The 18,324-nt window shown below is 36.7% G+C and overlaps 1 protein-coding gene across 2 annotated transcripts in view; it reads right to left on the bottom strand.

The window, feature by feature from the left end:
* The window catches only part of LOC306882924 (ras-related protein Rab-28-like), a 26,560-nt gene extending 16,455 nt beyond the window's left edge, over positions 1–10,105 (bottom strand). For both annotated transcript variants that reach the window (XM_079437928.1, XM_079437927.1), the window contains exons 1-2: positions 9,714–10,105; positions 4,310–4,406 (exon numbers count right to left, since the gene is read on the bottom strand). In XM_079437928.1, the coding sequence (XP_079294054.1) occupies positions 4,310–4,406; positions 9,714–9,788 (172 nt within the window). In that variant the 5' untranslated portion in view covers positions 9,789–10,105. The remainder of the gene's footprint in view (positions 1–4,309; positions 4,407–9,713) is intronic.
* Between the last annotated feature and the right edge of the window lie 8,219 nt (positions 10,106–18,324).

The following is an 18,324-nucleotide window of genomic DNA, read 5'->3' as shown; positions in this document are numbered from 1 at the left end:
CATTAGTTAACATGAAATATCTACAGCAGTTATTAACCTTAGTTCATATATCTGTAAAATCAAGTGTTGTATGTGTTAAGAGTGTGTGATAATGTTTCTCAGTTCATCACCGCAGTCGCTCAGATTGTAGGATTGACCACTGCTACATTTACAATAACTGTTCATATATTCATCTTCAGTTACAGTTCATTATTACATTATTACAGTTCAGTTTCCATTAGTTTGCAACTGTATGTAAGTTTACAAAGAACTGAAAACTAGATTGCTATAATGTGCAGTACAACAGAAATTAAAATAAAAACAATTATGTAATTCATATAATAAACAAACAAATAATTATGATAAAGTTTTTAAAAAATGAAAACAATTGCAGCTATAATGTGCAGTTCAATAAAAATTAAAACAATATTTAAAAAATAATAATATAATATAATAAAAAATAAATTAGATTACTTGTATAATAAATGTGTCCCTGGAGCACAAATCAGTCATAAGGGTCAATTTTTCTAAATTGAGATTAATGCATCATCTGAAGCTGAATAAATAATCTTTCCATTGATGTATGGTTTGTTATGATAGGACAATATTTGACAAATCTGGAATCTGAGGGAGCAAATCAAAAATGAAGTTTTGATATATTTATGGTAGACAATTTACTAAATATCTTCATGGAACACGATCTTTACTTATTATCCTAATGATTTTTGGCATAAAATATGTTTTTTTTTTCATTTTGACCCATACAAATATACCCATGTGACTTAAAAGACTAGATTTGTGGTCCAGGGTCACAAATAATATAATACATTAAATAGTTCTGTATGATGAGATTAATAATGATGGTTTTTGTTGCTAGTTAATGCAGCTCAGAGCGATACAGTCAATAGATTCAGACTATACAGTCACATATATATATATATAAAGCAGTCTGAATCCCACACTTCTCTTCACGTGCTTCTATAAAGATCTTTTCTTTATTTATTCTAGAACTGAATCTTTACGGTAAGTGACTGGCTCTCTCTGAATGTGCTGACGCCGGGCGTTTCTCTCTCTCTCTCAGTTATGGTCCATGAGAGCGTAAAAACAGAAGCGTCCCAGCATGAGAACGGCCCCCAAAATAACCCTCGACTCTCCAGCTTACAATAAATAGACACGACAGACAGACGGCCAAACAAACATTTCCCTCGGCTCATTACTGCAGACGCTGTCATTACACTTAATTCAATTTTCATTCAGGATTTTAATGCAGCTTACTGAAAGATGAACGGTAAACATCACGGGCCTGGACTCATGAACACCAAGAAGCTTGTAAGAATGTCTCTAAGAGCAACTCTTGAAAAGAATGCTTCACATTTCAACATTTACATTTAAAAGCAACTTTTACATTGAATCTAGATTCACAACCGTCTCAAAATATCAAAACAAACTGGAGCGGTGCGGTCAGGTTTTCTGTTTATGTTGCTTTTTATAGAAGTATACGCTAAAAAGAAGTGTATGTGTAAGTTTTACTTACTGAAATATAATAATAGTCCATAAATATTCCTCAAAATGAAATTTCTTAAATAAAATGTGATCTACATTTCACAACAGTCTCAAAATATCAAAAACAAACTGGTTTGGTCAGTTTTTCTGTTTATGTTTGTTTTTACTTATTTTTATAGAAAGTAAATGCTAAAAAAAATAAGTGCATGTATGTACATAATATATATATCTAGTCTTATGTACTGCAATGTAATAAATCCCAATAATTCATCCCCAAAATGAAATTTCTTAATATTATAATGCAAATTTCACAACAGCCAAATTTAGACGTATTAAAATATCAAAATATTTATTTTTACTTGTTTTTAATGTATATAGGTACATGCTATAAAAGAAGTGCATCTTAATTGTATTTACTGTATTTACTGAAAAAAAGCCCAATAATTAATCTTCAAAATGAAATTGCTTTATTTTATAATGTGAAATTTATAAAAAAAAAAGGCTTGATTTGATCACATTTTCTTTTTACTTCATTTTATGAAGGTAAATGCTATAAAAAGATGTCTATATGTAAGCTTTACTAAACAGAATATAATTCATCCCCAAAATAAAATGTGATGTATTGTCCTCTGAACCAGACAATAGTAGCTGTATTTCTGAGTTTGTGTTAAATGCTACTCTAAGCATCAGACTAGCTCACACTGAACCCTTACAGTACACTACCTGTCTTTCAGAGAGAGCTCTGCGTGTTTGTTTAGGAGTGAAGAGCTTTCGTAGGCAATAACGTTGAAAAGAGGCAGACATACAACAAACACACACACACACACACACACACACACACACACGCTCACTCACACACACACACACACACACACACACACACGCTCACACGCTCACACACACACACACACGCTCACACACACACATACACACACACACGCTCACACACACACACACACACACACACGCTCACACACACACACACACACACACACACACGCTCACACACACACATACACACACACACGCTCACACACACACACACACACACACACACACACACACACACACACACACACACACACACGCTCACACACACACACACACACACACACACACACACACACACGCTCACACACACACACACACACTGGAGTGATTCATTCACAAACCCAGCAGCGGCGCAGCAGAAACACTCCAGCATCAGCAGCACAGAGATGCATTCATACACTCATATCAACAACAGAAGACCGGACACAATACAACTAACCCTTCAGCTACAAACCACTCATCTGGAGTCATCTGTCACTCAAATTAGCTAATTATCTTGACTTTATTCATCAAGATTTGTAAAATAATGTATTAAAATAAATAAGTTGCTCAAACAACAAATTCATTAAAATTACATCAAATATGGAATATATTATTAAAAACTACACTTACAGCAGAACTGCTTTGAATTTCAGGTGATTTTAACTCCACTTCCTTTCATTTGAATTTCAATTATTATCTCAAATTTAGGAATTCAACTGGAATTTAAGTCATTCTCAATACAGTTCTAAACGACATTAAAACCTGTTAATTATGTATGTTTATATGAAAGGACTTTAATATTCATTCAGTCCTGTGGAGTTATTTCACTTAACTAAAACTAAAATCATCAAAACAAAAGTTACCTGAAATAAAACAAACTGAAATCAAATGTCTTATTTTCATTTAGTTTCACTTGATGTACAAGAAAACTAAAACGACTGAAAGAAAAATTAATCAAATCTAGACATTTTTTTTAAAATAAAAATGACAACAATATAATAAAATTATTAAAATGAACTTAAACTGAAATTAAATCAGAAAATATAAAAATTCTAATTCTAAATATTACAAAATATTAGAAACAACATGGAATCAAAAATGAGTCCCAGCGTAAGACTGTTTAGGTGAACTACAACAATTATAAAACCTAAATAAGAATCAAATTTAAATCCATGTTATTTGTCAACCTATCATATATATGTGTGTGTGTGTGTGTGTGTGTGTGTGTGTGTGTGTTTGCAGGTAAGTGAGTGTGTGTGTGTGTGTGTGTTTGCAGGTAAGTGAGTGTGTGTGTGTGTGTGTGTGTGTGTGTGTGTTTGCAGGTAAGTGAGTGTGTGTGTGTGTGTGTGTGTGTGTTTGCAGGTAAGTGTGTGTGTGTGTGTGTGTGTGTGTTTGCAGGTAAGTGAGTGTGTGTGTGTGTGTGTGTGTGTGTGTTTGCAGGTAAGTGAGTGTGTGTGTGTGTGTGTTTGCAGGTAAGTGAGTGTGTGTGTGTGTGTGTGTGTGTGTGTTTGCAGGTAAGTGAGTGTGTGTGTGTGTGTGTGTGTGTGTTTGCAGGTAAGTGAGTGTGTGTGTGTGTGTGTGTGTGTGTGTGCACCTGGTATTCATCACGTCCTGGGGACCAAATGTCCCCACAAGGATAGTAATACCAGTAAATCTTAATCTTGTGGGGACATTTTTTGGTCCCCATGAGGAAACAAGCTTATAAATCATACAGCATAAAGTTTTTTGAAAATCTAAAAATGCAGCATGTTTCCTGTGAGGGCTAAGTTTAGGTGTAGGGTTGGTGTAGGGCAATAGCACATACAGATTGTACAGTATAAAAACCTTTACGCCTATGGGATGTCCCCATAAAACATGGAAACCCAACATGTGTGTGTGTGTGTGTGTGTGTGTGTGTTTGCAGGTAAGTGAGTGAGTGTGTGTGTTTATGTGTGTGTTTGCAGGTAAGTGAGTGAGTGTGTGTGTTTGCAGGTAAGTGAGTGAGTGTGTGTGTGTGTGTGTGTACACGTCTAACCTGGCAGGGTGATTCTCTTGAGGAAGAAGTCCAGCCCTATCGTTTGTTTATACTGTTTCCCAAAAGCCTCTTGTGCAAAGCGGATGGCCAGAGAAGTCTGAAAGCACACACACACACACACATACATTAGAACAGTTAAAATCGAATTACATTGTTATCAGCTATCCTGAGGCTCCGCCTCCCCGCTGGTTATAAAGGGAGTGGCTAAAGGATGACAACACCTTTGATTGACAGGTGATTTACACCAAGTGCCACAGCCAATCAGATCGTGTGTGTGTGCAGTGAGAGACGGCCCAGATTCCCATTACCACATAATACACACACACACACACAGGACATAAACACACCACAGAACCACTCACTCACACGGCCTGCGGTCAGGTTCATGCACTGATGGGCCAACATTAATTCACTATGATGGATGTCTAATGGCTCCAAGTTTACAAACACAGAACGGAGTGACTTACAGTAATAAACTGACACACTCATTAACAATTAGACCAGGAACATGAATTAAGCCCAGTTTAATTCAAGGAGATGAAGGATTCCCAAAGCAGCAAAACTACCCAGAGATTTAAAGTTATTATTTTAATATCATTTCATTTTTAGATTGTTTAAGGTATCCCAACACAGTTAAACAGGGGGGGGGGGGGGGGGGGGGGGGCTAATAAATATCACCATATTTCCCCAAGTTCATTAATCACAGAACATTAAGGCAATTGTTTTTATCACAAGTTTTCTGAAATATTATGTTTAAATCTACAAATGATCCATTAACTAAATATGCACACATCTGCATTCATCTCCAAAACATAAATCTGATTATTGTATAAAGTCAGGGTCATAATTCTAGAGATTTTGTATTTCTCTTCTTTTTATCACTCCATAAATCAGAAAATACTGTCAACAGACAGAAAACAAACATATTTTCACCATGTTTTTAGGAGTAAATGTGGTATAAATCAGTGTGAATGATATAAGAACAAACCTTGAGAATACAGAGAGGAATAAAACGGTTTAGTTCAGTGTTTGTAAGAGAACAAACTCTACAGAAGCAAACAGATCAACTCTTAGATGTGTGTTCAGGATGTGTTCTGAGTGAAGACGGACCGATCTGATGGGATGTGTGTTTGTGTGGCGTTACAGTAGCGCCGTCCGCTTTAAGAGACGTTTAAACAACCCCATCTGGAGCCAGAAGGGCTTGAACACGCACTGCTACCCAGAAGCCTCTGCTGCGGCCGCGAGGGTCACCGCCGCTGAGAGCAGAAACGCTGTGGATGCCACACAAACCAAACATAGAAATCCAGGATAAAGACATTTTTCCTGTGGTCTCAAACCCTGAAAGACATTTCGAGTAGGAAAATTGGCCCTTTCCTATGAGACTGAAACGCTCTCGTTTAGCAGAGTTTCCCAAAATCACCTCACGTCAGACACTTTCACAGAGAGCTGGGTTACTATCGATTCATTGACTTTAAATCAACCTTTAATCTGTGACCCTCGACCACAGAACCAGTCATAAGGGTCCGTTTGAGAGTGAGATTAATACATCATCTGAAGCTGAATAAATCATCTTTCCATTGATGTATGGTTTGTTATGATAGGACAATATTTGTCTGAGATACAACTATTAGAAAATCTGGAATCTGAGGGAGCAAAAAAATCTAAATATTGAGAAAATCTCCTTTAAAGTTGTTCAAATGAAGTTCTTAGCAATGCATATTACTAATCAAAAATGAAGTTTTGATATATTTACAGTAAGAAATTTACTAAATATCTTCATGGAACATGATCTTAATATCCTAATGATTTTTGTCATAAAAGAGAAATGTATAATTTTGATCCATACAATGTATTGTTGGTTATTGCTACAAATATACCTGTGCTACTCATGACTGCTTTTGTGCTGCAGGGACACATATATATAGTTAGTTTTTTTAACGGCTTACACACATTTTCAAAACTTTTTTTAAACTTTCCACACAAATCCAAGAGTTGCACACAAAACGCCTCACATCTCTTGCAAAATGAAGCGCTGCATTCAAAATATCACAAACACGTCTCAAAAGCAAACATTGCCATAATATTAATTCCTGTTAGATTTGTGTGTTTCATAGAGAACTGTGTGTTGTGTTTTGCAAAAAGTGTTTAATGAAACTGAAAACTGAGTCAAAGGAGAATTAGTGTCTGGTTTTGTAGATCTGGTTTGTGCTTCTGCTGTTTGAGTGACAGCTTTCAGAAACTGTGTGACGAGGAAAGATTTAGTGGAAGAAGCTGAAAAACACTAACTTAATTCCACAGGTGATCTTTTATCCTACACTGAAAAATCCTACAAGTTTCACTAGAAATTCCTATTAAATTTCACAAATAGTTACAAAGAAACAACAAGTAGCCTAACATGTGAAATTCTGAAGTAAAAAGACTAAAGTATACTCCAAAAATCTTCATTTCATTTACAACTTTGAAATAATTTGTTTTCTGTTGATCAACAAAACTTCACTAAACATTATTTACAGCATGTCAATCATCCCATAATCACAATAAGCTTTAACATGAAACAAAGTCTCCATGTTCAAATTCTGTCAATGTTTTCATGAAATTCAAACAGTAAATGTGTTTTTGTGGCTCTTTAGAGTGTGCTGATAGATCTCTGATCATCTCTTTACTACTAGTTACAGCAGCAAATAAACATGAATGAACATCAGACGAATCAGAACAACTCACTGAAATCAATCATGAATCATATAATCCATCAATCAGTGATTCAACTGCTGCAAGACGACAATAAACAGCTCATAACATCACATTTACCTCAGGAAGGACATTCAATGACCATAAACTCAATAGTCAACAGAAAAATAACTTCAACAACAAATTGGAATAGAAACATAATTATATTATTGATAAGTTGATAAAACTGACTGATGTGCATTTACTATTTATGATTTGAGTGTTCATTATCATATCTGAAAATAAAAAAACAAAGACATATGTATTTTTGTTATCTAACATGAACAAAATATTGTTGAGCATTTTAAATATTTGGTTATGATTATTAAACATATTAAAATGCTCAACAATATTTATTCCCTCTCCTTTAACTAACATATCTGGACAACGCTCATCAGCTTTCCTGATCAAGGAATGCATTCCCACAGTTTTCCTCTCATTAAGAGTGAGGCATGAGTGACAGCCGATCCGAGACCTTGTTCAGTGCAGCAGTACGTTTGATAGCAGCTTGTCCTTTTGTCTTCGCATAATTATAAATCTGTATCATCTGCATACATCTGAATATTCCCTGAGGCTGCTGATAACGATCCTCCCTCATTTATCTTACTGTGCTACAAGTATAACTACGATAAAACCATTATATACTATATATAAACAAGCTGTCAACATTTGAGCTACAAAGCCAAGGAGTGACGTTTGACAATTTAACTAAAAAATAAAAAATACAAAATTTGTAACGTAATATTATCCCCAAACAGCATTATCAAACAAAAATATAATATTTTTTATCACTGATTGTAAACTACACTGGCTCAATCATCAGAGATGGAGCACTCAGAAGTACTTATTTGAGTAAAAGCAATGCAAGACAGGCATTTTCCCATCAGCGTGTCCCTTTAGGGGCTCCGTAGAGCACTAATAATCCAGATTTGGAAAGTTTCTGGATCAGAGTGATTGCAGAAGTAAGATGGATCCTGGATGGGATTTCCAAATTCAGATCCAGATTAAACGTTTTGAACAACTGGCCCCTGATGTTTTGAATCAAACACAAACTAATCAACACAAACTGACGATTTGAGATCCTTTTCTTGTTTTTTTTAAACAACCCATTTATGAAAATTTGATCCAACCTGATGGCAGAAATCTGATCAGATTACTTCTGAACAATAACTTCATCGTCCCTATGACAACAGGAAACTGACCTCACTTCCTGTTCCTGCTGAAAACATATGCACATCAGTTATAAACGGACAGAGATGATCTGTCACGGACACTTAATGTGTGCTACTGTGAGCTAAAGTGGCCTTTATTGAATATGTAACCAGTCCTGTTCCTGTTCAGCTTGTTGGTTTTCTACTGAGGATATTTAGACAGATTGTATAGCCCAGGCTCATGCACACAAACACAAGTTAGTAGTGAATGTAACTCCACCTGCTGTCACGGACACATATAATAAAGAAGAACTCATAATGAAACACAAACACTGACTCTCCCATAAGATCATTAGAATCCTCATTAAAACATGACCGAAGCTCAGCTCAAAGCCCAGCACAGAGTAAATCAAGCACACTGCTGGTAAAAATAGCAACACCTCCACATTCATGTTCATCTGTGAGCCGCTGTTATGAGTTTAAGAGCAAATATTATTTCAGCAGCAGAGGTTTTCAGTGTCTATCACAACACTACAGTTACTAGTTATTATCAGTACAGTAAAACTCATCCTAAACATCAATGCAATGCAAATTACTTCATACATAACATACATAACATACATAACATACATCATATACATCATATACACAGCTGCTCAAATGTTTGCTTAAGAGTTTCAGGTCAGTGAGTTTTTTACATTTTTGAAAGAACATATTATTATAATGTAAAATATCTGTGAATATGTGTTAAACTGTAATGTATTTCTGTGATCTGCAGCTGTATTTTCAGCATCATTACTCCAGTCTTCAGTGTCACATGATCTTCAGAAATCATAATAATATACTGATTTACTGATTTATACTGATTTATTATTAATGTTGGAAATAGTTGTGCTGCTTAATTTATTTTGGATCCTGTGATACTTTTTTCTTTGATTTTTTTTTATGAATAAAAGGTTAAAAAGAACAGCATTTATTCAAAATAGAAATCTTTACTTACAACATTTTTGTATATTGTAACACAAAATTTATATTTTGAATAAACACTGTTCTGTTTAACTTTTTAATTATCAAAGAATACTGAAAAAAGCATCCCAGGTCCAAAAACATTAAGCAGCACAACTGTTTCCAACACGATCATAATAAATAATCATAAATCAGTATATTATTATGATTTCTGAAGATCATGTGACACTGAAGACTGGAGTAATGATGCTGAAAATACAGCTGCAGATCACAGGAATACATTACAGTTTAACAGATGTTCACAGATATTTTATATTTTAATAATATGGTAATAATATGTAATAAACTGACCTGAACCTCTTGATCATCAGAGTAGGATATATTCATACAGTACAGTAGAGTACAGTAGAGTCTCTCCGAGGAAACTGTGTAATAACATTCACAATCCCATCTCGTTATATACAGTGATGTGATGAACACAGAGTGTGATCTGAATCCGATGATTGTGGGATCTGATCAGTAATCGATCGCTTCTGATTGATTTGTGTCGTGTTTTGTACCTTTCCCGACGCTCCGTCTCCCAGCAGCACGATCTTCAGCTGCCGCTCCTGCATCTCCTCCTCAGAGTCCGACATCCCTCGCAGATCACGACACAAACACGGTCACCGACCGAACTCACGCCGTTAAACACCGACGACCGGAGATTTACGAGCAGCGGGATAATCTGATCACGATCCGCTCTCCGCCATCTTCCCTCGGAGCGAACCAACACACAAACACGCCTTGCAGCCGCTATATGAACTCATAATCTCATAAACATACAGTTAAACTCAGCATTTATCAGATTCATGTTTAATTCTGCCGCGGGCGCGATTTACTGTGTTTGTGTGAACGGCGCACCCCTGACGCCACCGCAGTGGACTCGTCCTTCGTGACGCTTCCCTGTTGCCATGGAGACAGAGAGCGCGAGAGAGAGAGAGAGAGAGAGAGAGACACTGAATTGAATTGAATTGAATTGAATTGAATTGAATTGAATTGAATTGAATTGAATTGAGAGACACAGAGAGAGAGAGCGCCGTGAGTGATGTGAGACTCAGGAAAACACTGACGATGTACAGACTCAGTGAACACAGTCTGGCCGTAGAGACGGGCCGCAGACAGACCTGGCTGAACTGAACTGAATTGAATTGAGAGAGAGATACATATATCTGTTCTAGATTCAATGTAAACACTGCTTTGGGAATACATTGTAACAATTGTCATGCATTATTTACATCTACACATGTACACAGTTTTTTTTCTTCTTCTTCCTTAATACAATATCTTAACTATTTTCTTATTTCGTTTATAAAAACAATGTATTCATGTAGACTAATTATCTACTTAATTATTTATAGATCTATTCTTGTTTTGTCTATGTATTATATAATAATTATTTGTTCTTTGTTGATGCAATATTCAATGCTTTGGCAATACTATGCAAGTCATGCCAATAAGGCTCACTTGAATTGAATTGAATTGAATTTAATTTAATTTAATTGAATTGAAGTGAGAGAAAGAGAGATTTGTTAAAAGCATTTAACCTACATGCATGTATAATTATTTTTATGATATATTTATTTTATTTATTTATTTCATATATAAATTAATTAATATATAAATATTTCGCCAATAAAGCACATATTGAATTGAAATTAATTGAACTGAATTGAATTGAAGAGAGAGAGAACACTTTATTTGGCAAAAGTATATTTTGTACTGGCAAAACATTAAAATTAAAACAGTTTAGAACAACTGAACAATTAAAATAGGATTTGAAGAAACCAAGATTGTTGAAAATTATATACTCTATACTGTATGTCATTCTAAAATGATGCATAAAAATCACCTTTTGTTGAATGGAAAGGTTCTTTGGATGTTTTTCATGAAACCGCTGATGCCTATAAGAACCTTAATTTTTTTAATTTTACCAGAAAAAGCGGTTCGTAAGTAGCACCACAACATTGCTGGGCTAGAAGGTAGAACCGCTTGCGTCAGGAGCTGGGGGTGGGGCGTGACCAACATGACAACAGAAACTTGGACCGCCATATTTGAAATAGCAGCTAAACGCTAACACGTTTGATTCGCCGTGTTTGGATGCCGATGTAGGTTCGCAAAGCCATGAACATCAATAGCAACGCAACGTCCGCCATTGCTGATAGTTTGTTTAGGCTTGTCCGGGATAGATCGGCGCTGCGCGGACCGGTCAGTGCGAGGCATATCGGGGTGCTGCGGGAGCGACGGGAAAGCAGACGGCTCTTTATGCTTTTGGATCGCTCTCGCGGTGCTTTAGTGTGTTGTGTGCCGATCGATCGGTCTGCGTGGTGCTGATGCTTTGTACAGATGCCTGTTGTGCCGCGCTAGTGATCCGAAACATGAAACGTATTCAGTGACGTAAGACCTGGCTCTGTACTGGCTCTCTAGCTTGTGGAAAAGCAACCGGTTCTTAAAGCGCTCACCAGTCGAACCAACTAAGAACCGGCTATAGCACTGGCTCTGAACTAGCACCTGGAACTGCTTTGGTGGAAAAGGGGTATGTGATGGTACCACAAGGCATCGCTCACTAGCAGATCTCAGACTTCTGGAGGGGATGTAGGTTCGTAATAGTGAGTGGAAGTAGGAGGGTGCTGAGCCTGTGGTCGTTCTGTATGCAAGCATCAGTGTCTTGAACTGGATGCGAGCTGCCACTGGTAGCCAGTGCAAGGAGATGAAGAGAGGTGTAACATTTTGGGCTCGTTGAAGATCAGTCGTGCCGCTGCATTCTGAATCATTTGTAGAGGTTTGATTGTGTTTGATGGCAGACCAGCCAGAAGAGCATTGCAGTAGTCCAGTCTAGAAACAACAAGGGCCTGGACAAGAAGTTGTGCAGCATGCTCTGTCAGAAAGGGCCTGATCTTTCTGATGTTGTGTAGTGCAAACCTGCAGGAACGAGCAGTCTTTGCAATGTGCTCTTTGAAGGTCAGCTGGTCATCAAAGATTACACCAAGATTTCTGACCGAAGTTGATGGGGTAATCATTGATGAGCCGAACTGAATCGTGAAGTCATGCCGTAGAGTCGGAGTGGCAGGGAAGACCAGAAGCTCCGTCTTTGCCAGGTTGAGCTGTAGGTGATGTTCTTTCATCCATGCCGAGATGTCCGCCAGGCAGCCTGAGATCCGTGCAGCTACCGTTGGGTCATCTGGTTGAAAAGAGAGATAGAGCTGTGTGTCATTGGCGTAGCAGTGATAGGAGAAGCCATGTGCATGTATGATGGGACCCAGCGATGTAGTGTACGTGGAGAAGAGGAGGGGTCCAAGAACCGATCCCTGAGGAACTCCAGTGATCAGTTGATGTGGTTTGGATACCTCCCCTCCCCAGGCCACCCTGAAGGATCTACCGGTGAGATAGGATTCAAACCAGCGAAGTGGAATTCCAGTGATGCCCAGTGATGAGAGGGTAGACAGGAGAATCTGATGATTGACAGTGTCAAAAGCAGCAGAAAGATCCAGCAGAATGAGGACTGATGATTGGGAATCAGCCTTTGCAGTTCGCAGGGCTTCAGTGACTGAGAGTAGCGCAGTCTCTGTTGAATGGCCACTCCTGAAAACTGACTGTTTAGCATCCAGCTTGTTGTACGATGAAAGAAACCATGAGAGCTGGTTGAAGACAACTCGTTCGAGTGTTTTCCCTACGAATGGAAGGAGAGAGACAGGTCTGTAGTTATCTAAAAGAGAAGTGTTTAATGTAGGTTTTTTGATCAGTGGGGTTACCCGAGCCTGCTTGAATGCTGTGGGGAAGATGCCTGTGAGGAGAGATGTGTTGATAATGTGTGTGAGTGCCGGTAAGAGTGTGGGAGAGATTGATTGGAGAAGGTGTGAGGGGATCGGGTCGAGAGGACATGTAGGATGGCTGGAGAGGAGAAGTTTGGATACTTCAGCCTCGGTGAGGGGACAGAAGGAGAAGATGGGAGTTAGAGCAGTGGATGTGGTTGATTGGTGGTCCTGTGGAGATTTATTTAGCAAGATCCTGTCATTTGAATAAATATTACATGAAATTTATTAAAATTGGTTGCTGCTCCAGTTAATCTCAGTGTTCTCTCTTTAAACTCTTCTACACTGAACATCTATATAACTACTTCATAAACAGACTTTACATATTAACTGATGGCTGTCACTTTAAGTTAATTAATTGATTTTCTATGGATTCTGTCGACTCAAATCTACAGACTGGCTGTGATCTTTGGTAACTAGCATCAGTTTCTCCAGACTGAAATCTGTGTTAAATCAGAGCAGAAATCATGTGTATTCCAGCCTTAAGAGACTAGAGATAAGATTACATCCATTTAATAAGAGCTTCATAATGAGGCTAGTTTCTGTGTTCATCCCCATCAATTACATGTGTTATTGTTTTGTTTTATCTGATTTTCGATTGTGTTATTTAGCTGAACATGGACTTGTCTAGAAGTTGATTTGTGTTTAGATGACTCTTCATTATGATTTTGCTGCTTGATTTTAGTGTTCTGCTTTTTTTTGGGATCGACTTTGTACCTTCAAAAATATACCCATTAAACACAGCCAGACTTTTTTAATTTAATGATGTATATCTTAATTGAAATGCTTTTGTCATTTAAAATAAAATTAAATATTTTTGTGTGAGAGATTAATATTTTATTTTAACATAACTTTTTGTACTGAAACCAATATCTTGTGCACTAAAAATGTCTCAATGTAGCTTAATAGGTATGTTTACCCTATATCTGCAACTTTGAATGTGAGAATACTGGAGCTTTTCATTCACAAAAGCAAAAAAAAAAATATATATAATAATTATAATAAACTGTGAAGATCACAAAGTATCTTAGTAACTTAAAAGTCAGGTATCAAATGATAATATCATGGTGGATTGATATGAATGATGGTATATTCATACAGAAGGAAATACCATGTACAGACACTTTTTAAACATTAATAATAATATAGCACTAGTACTGTGCTATCTACTTGTTTTTTAATAAATAAATTCTTTTTTAAACACCCTTGCTGTGTATGCATTAGACTAATCAGGATTGTCACAGCACATATTATTGCTCTTTGTTGGTTTGATTGCTTCATTGTCCTCATTTGTAAGTTGCTTTGGATAAAATAATCTGCTCAATGATTAAATGTAAATGTAAACACAAATGTAGTTATTAGTATTATTGTTGTTGGTAATGGTGTTTATTATTATTATATTATTTTTTTGCAAATGCAAAACGTTTTCTGTTCTAGAATTACTTATAGAAAAAGAAAGAGAAAGAAAAAGACTAACACCTCGCATCTGTATTATATGATCTTGGCCTCAATAAATCACTATGCTGGGTGTGTCAGGTGTCATATGGTGAGGGTAACACACACACACACACACACACACACACACACACACACACACGGTTCCTTCTTACAGAATCAACAGATATGACCAGGAAATAACACACTTAACTCTAATATATGCACCAGACTGATGTCACATCTGAAATGTGATTTAGTTTATATGTAAAAATCTGATTCAACTATGACTAGCAATCCTAAAAAAATTCAATGTTGCCATTTATGATATAAACTAGGCTATAATTACACAACCAGTTTGTTAAAGTGAAATATTTATATTAAAATATGAAATATTCATAAATGGCAAATACAACACATTTGAGTCTAAATGTTTCCAAGCCAAGTTTGAGAATCATCTTTTCATAGATTCCTCCACCCCAGAGATCAAATATCAAATATCACGGTGAGCGTTTCTATTTCATCAATTATCTGAGTGTGGATTTGGCTAAAACCCACAGCTGTACAGTAGTGACCTGAGCTCTGATATAACAGAGAAAACATACTTCCATAAATCATCAGAGTCTGAAGACCCCCCACAGACTCCAGTTTCTCAAGCTTTCATTCATCAACACATCACAACATCATCTCAGAACATCTCAAACGAGAGGTTTCTAATCTGAATAAGAAAAACAAACAGCAGAACTAGATCTGCTCAGAGAGGAACTGCTGGATTTTCAGAGAGTTTGCGTAAGTCATGGAGAGGTTTGACCTAATGGAGCTCCGGGGATCTCTAGACTGAAATAAATCATCAGACAGCCACTGGAGAGACTGAGATCACGACTGGCTTTCCACAAGAGCTACACTTTCCTCACAGTATTATAACATCACGAGAGGCTCGGATCACTATTACAATTATTCTAGAAATATTCGCTTGCTTTGAGAGTTTATCTGAGACAATGCACACAAAATAAACACTATGCATTTTGATTATTGCAAATTTAACCTATAGCTAGGCTATTAAAGAGAAAATATATATTGGCGGACTGTGCACGTGACAGGCCTCAAACAGCATTACACACTGATGTAGGCCTGATTTTTTTAAAGTATGTATATAATAATAATAATAATACGTTTACACTAAATATAGGAATATAACAGTTTCATTAACAAATAAATGCATAAATAAGCCTGAATGTGTGAACACACACGAGAGATTTACAATTAAATTCAGATTAAGCGTCTAAACTGCGCAACTGCAAGCAGCTAAAGAAACCTTTTCAGTCATTTATTGCTTTTATTTTTATTTATGCAGCTGAGCATTAGCAAGCCATTTTGTCTAACCAAATTTATAATTGTACTTTTTATAATTATCACAAATGTAGACACACACACACAGAGAGAGAGAGAGAGAGAGAGAGAGAGCAAAGAAAAATCGCTACACCGAATGAATAAAAATTCAATTATGAATTATCATTATTATTATTATTATTATTATATTGACCCAAGTGCATTAACCTATTTAAAATTATTACTAGGCATAATTGGCATTACATGAGAGCTTAGACGAAAAAATAGTAGCCTATTAATAATAATAATAATAATAGCCTAGTGTATTGTTTTAAATTACTGTAAAGCATAATTTGCCTTAGACTACATTAAATGTTAAGACAATAATAATAATTTTTTTTTTTTTTTTTTTTTTAAGGAAATGTTTTCGGGACGCTCTTAAATATTTCATTTGTTGCAGAAAAATCTCAAAGTCAAGCTGGAGTGTAATTAGACATGATAATTAGACATGATAATTAGACGTGAGGCTGTGACATGTTAAGTGCTGGAGGCGCGCGAGACATCTGCTTCTCATCAGACCCGCCGCCGACTCTTTCTCTTCATCTGCGGATTACCGAGAGAACCGAGCAGCTAAAGAGATCCACCGAGCAACAGAGCAACACCACAGAAAATATCACTCAATTAGGAGATAAATGCATCGTCTCGCAGGTGGACGATCCCGAGCCGCACGAGCGAAGTGGATGAAATGACCATTTTCTTTCATTAAACGTGAAACTTGATCTAGAACAACATGTGTCTGCGGGAAATGATTGCCCTGATTACTCGCCATTATGTGTGACAGGCGCGCTATTACTGTGTATAAAGAAACTGTCCTTGACGGCCAAAAATATACAGGCATTCACGGAATAGTAAAAAAGCACTTATGCTCTGGGAAATTACGAATCCTGTCAAAATATGGACTAGTAGGCCTATAGATGACAAATAACACTGAACACACGACAGAGCGAGTCATTACAACACGACACACAATAACAACAAAAAACCCCTGCCCTCCTCAAAATAAAACCTTCTATTAGAATCAGTTAGGGTCTGACATCATGTCTTCCAAAAGCGTCCAGAAATGTGTCCCTGCACCACAAAACCATCTTAAGGGTCACATTTCTGAAATTGAGATTAATGCATCATCTGAAGCTGAATAAATAAGATCCATTGATGTATGGTTTGTTATGATAGGACAATATTTCTCTGAGATACAACTATTTGAAAATCTGGAATCTGAGGGAGCAAAAAAATCTAAATATTGAGAAAATCTCCTTTAAAGTTGTTCAAATGAAGTTCTTAGCAATGCATATTACTAATCAAAAATTAAGTTTTGATATATTTACGGTAGGAAATTTACTAAATATCTTCACTGAACATGATCTAATGATTTTTGTCATAAAAGAGAAATAGATATTGCTACTCATGACTGCTTTTGTGATTTATATTTTCTAATTCTGTGCACTGGTTGTTTGCAAACAAATGAATGGATATAAAGGCTTGTAATGAAACTAACCTCCGAAGACAAGATGATCTCTGAAGCAGCTTTGTTTTGTGTTTGTTCTTGAGATCATTTCAATGCCAATAGAATTTAAAAGCTCCATCTGCGAATGATTTCCAGATCAGCTCCAGCGAGCCCGTTTGAGCTCGAGACTAAAGCTGCTCTCTTCTTCTCTTTTTTCTTGGTCATTACACACATTTTCCCGGAAAGTTGAACCGTCGGACTCGCTGCACTTCTGCTGAAGAATGAAAAGGCTCGTGCTCGTCTCTGCACATGCACGCGCTCGCTGAGAAATGCCTTCACAATATCGAGCATCGATTTAAACTCGTTCACCCAAAACAGGTCCAGGCTTACAGAAAAAGTGTTGAGAATGGTATTGTGCTTTTTAAACTGCTGGAGTTTCTCCACGGGCCTCATAATCTCGAGATTAATGTCAAATAAAAAATGTAAATCTGTCATTATTTCACATCTTAAAACTGCCAGCAAAGAAAACAGGATGAATTGTGATGAATATTCGGTGTTTTTAAAGCCATATAAAGCGATCATACAGGCCTCATATATTTCTAGAATTATTTAAATTAAAATTTCATGCATTTAAGATGTAGAGGTTGACATTATTTTATATTGAAAAATATGACTTTACTGGCGTTTGGCATATACGCAGCAAGGGTTAATTATTAGTTCATTTGATTGTTTCGGGCATTTCTCCACACAAAACCTAATCTGAGCCCAAAGACTAAAATGACTGAATTACAAAAACACGACGTGTATCGTCGGTATATCTGATGTTCTTTACACGTGAAATAAAATGCGATGGTGCACAGAAGGCACAGAATGTGCATTTGACCTCTCCATCATCAGAACAGACCCTGAGACGAGGGCTCATCTTCATCCATGAGAGTTTAACTGAGAAGACAGAGACTGGACCTGCTCTGAACGCTTTGCTCTGGAACTATAGTCTTCTTCTGAAGAGGGATGCAGGCTCAGAGATGCTTGTCTTTTCATTTTTAGCTTGCAAGA

The sequence above is a fragment of the Barbus barbus genome, assembly GCF_936440315.1.
Source record: "Barbus barbus genome assembly, chromosome: 17".
Classification (NCBI taxonomy): domain Eukaryota; kingdom Metazoa; phylum Chordata; class Actinopteri; order Cypriniformes; family Cyprinidae; genus Barbus; species Barbus barbus.
The sequence above is the reverse complement of the archived record's forward strand: the minus strand, read 5'-3'. Positions and strand labels throughout refer to the sequence as shown.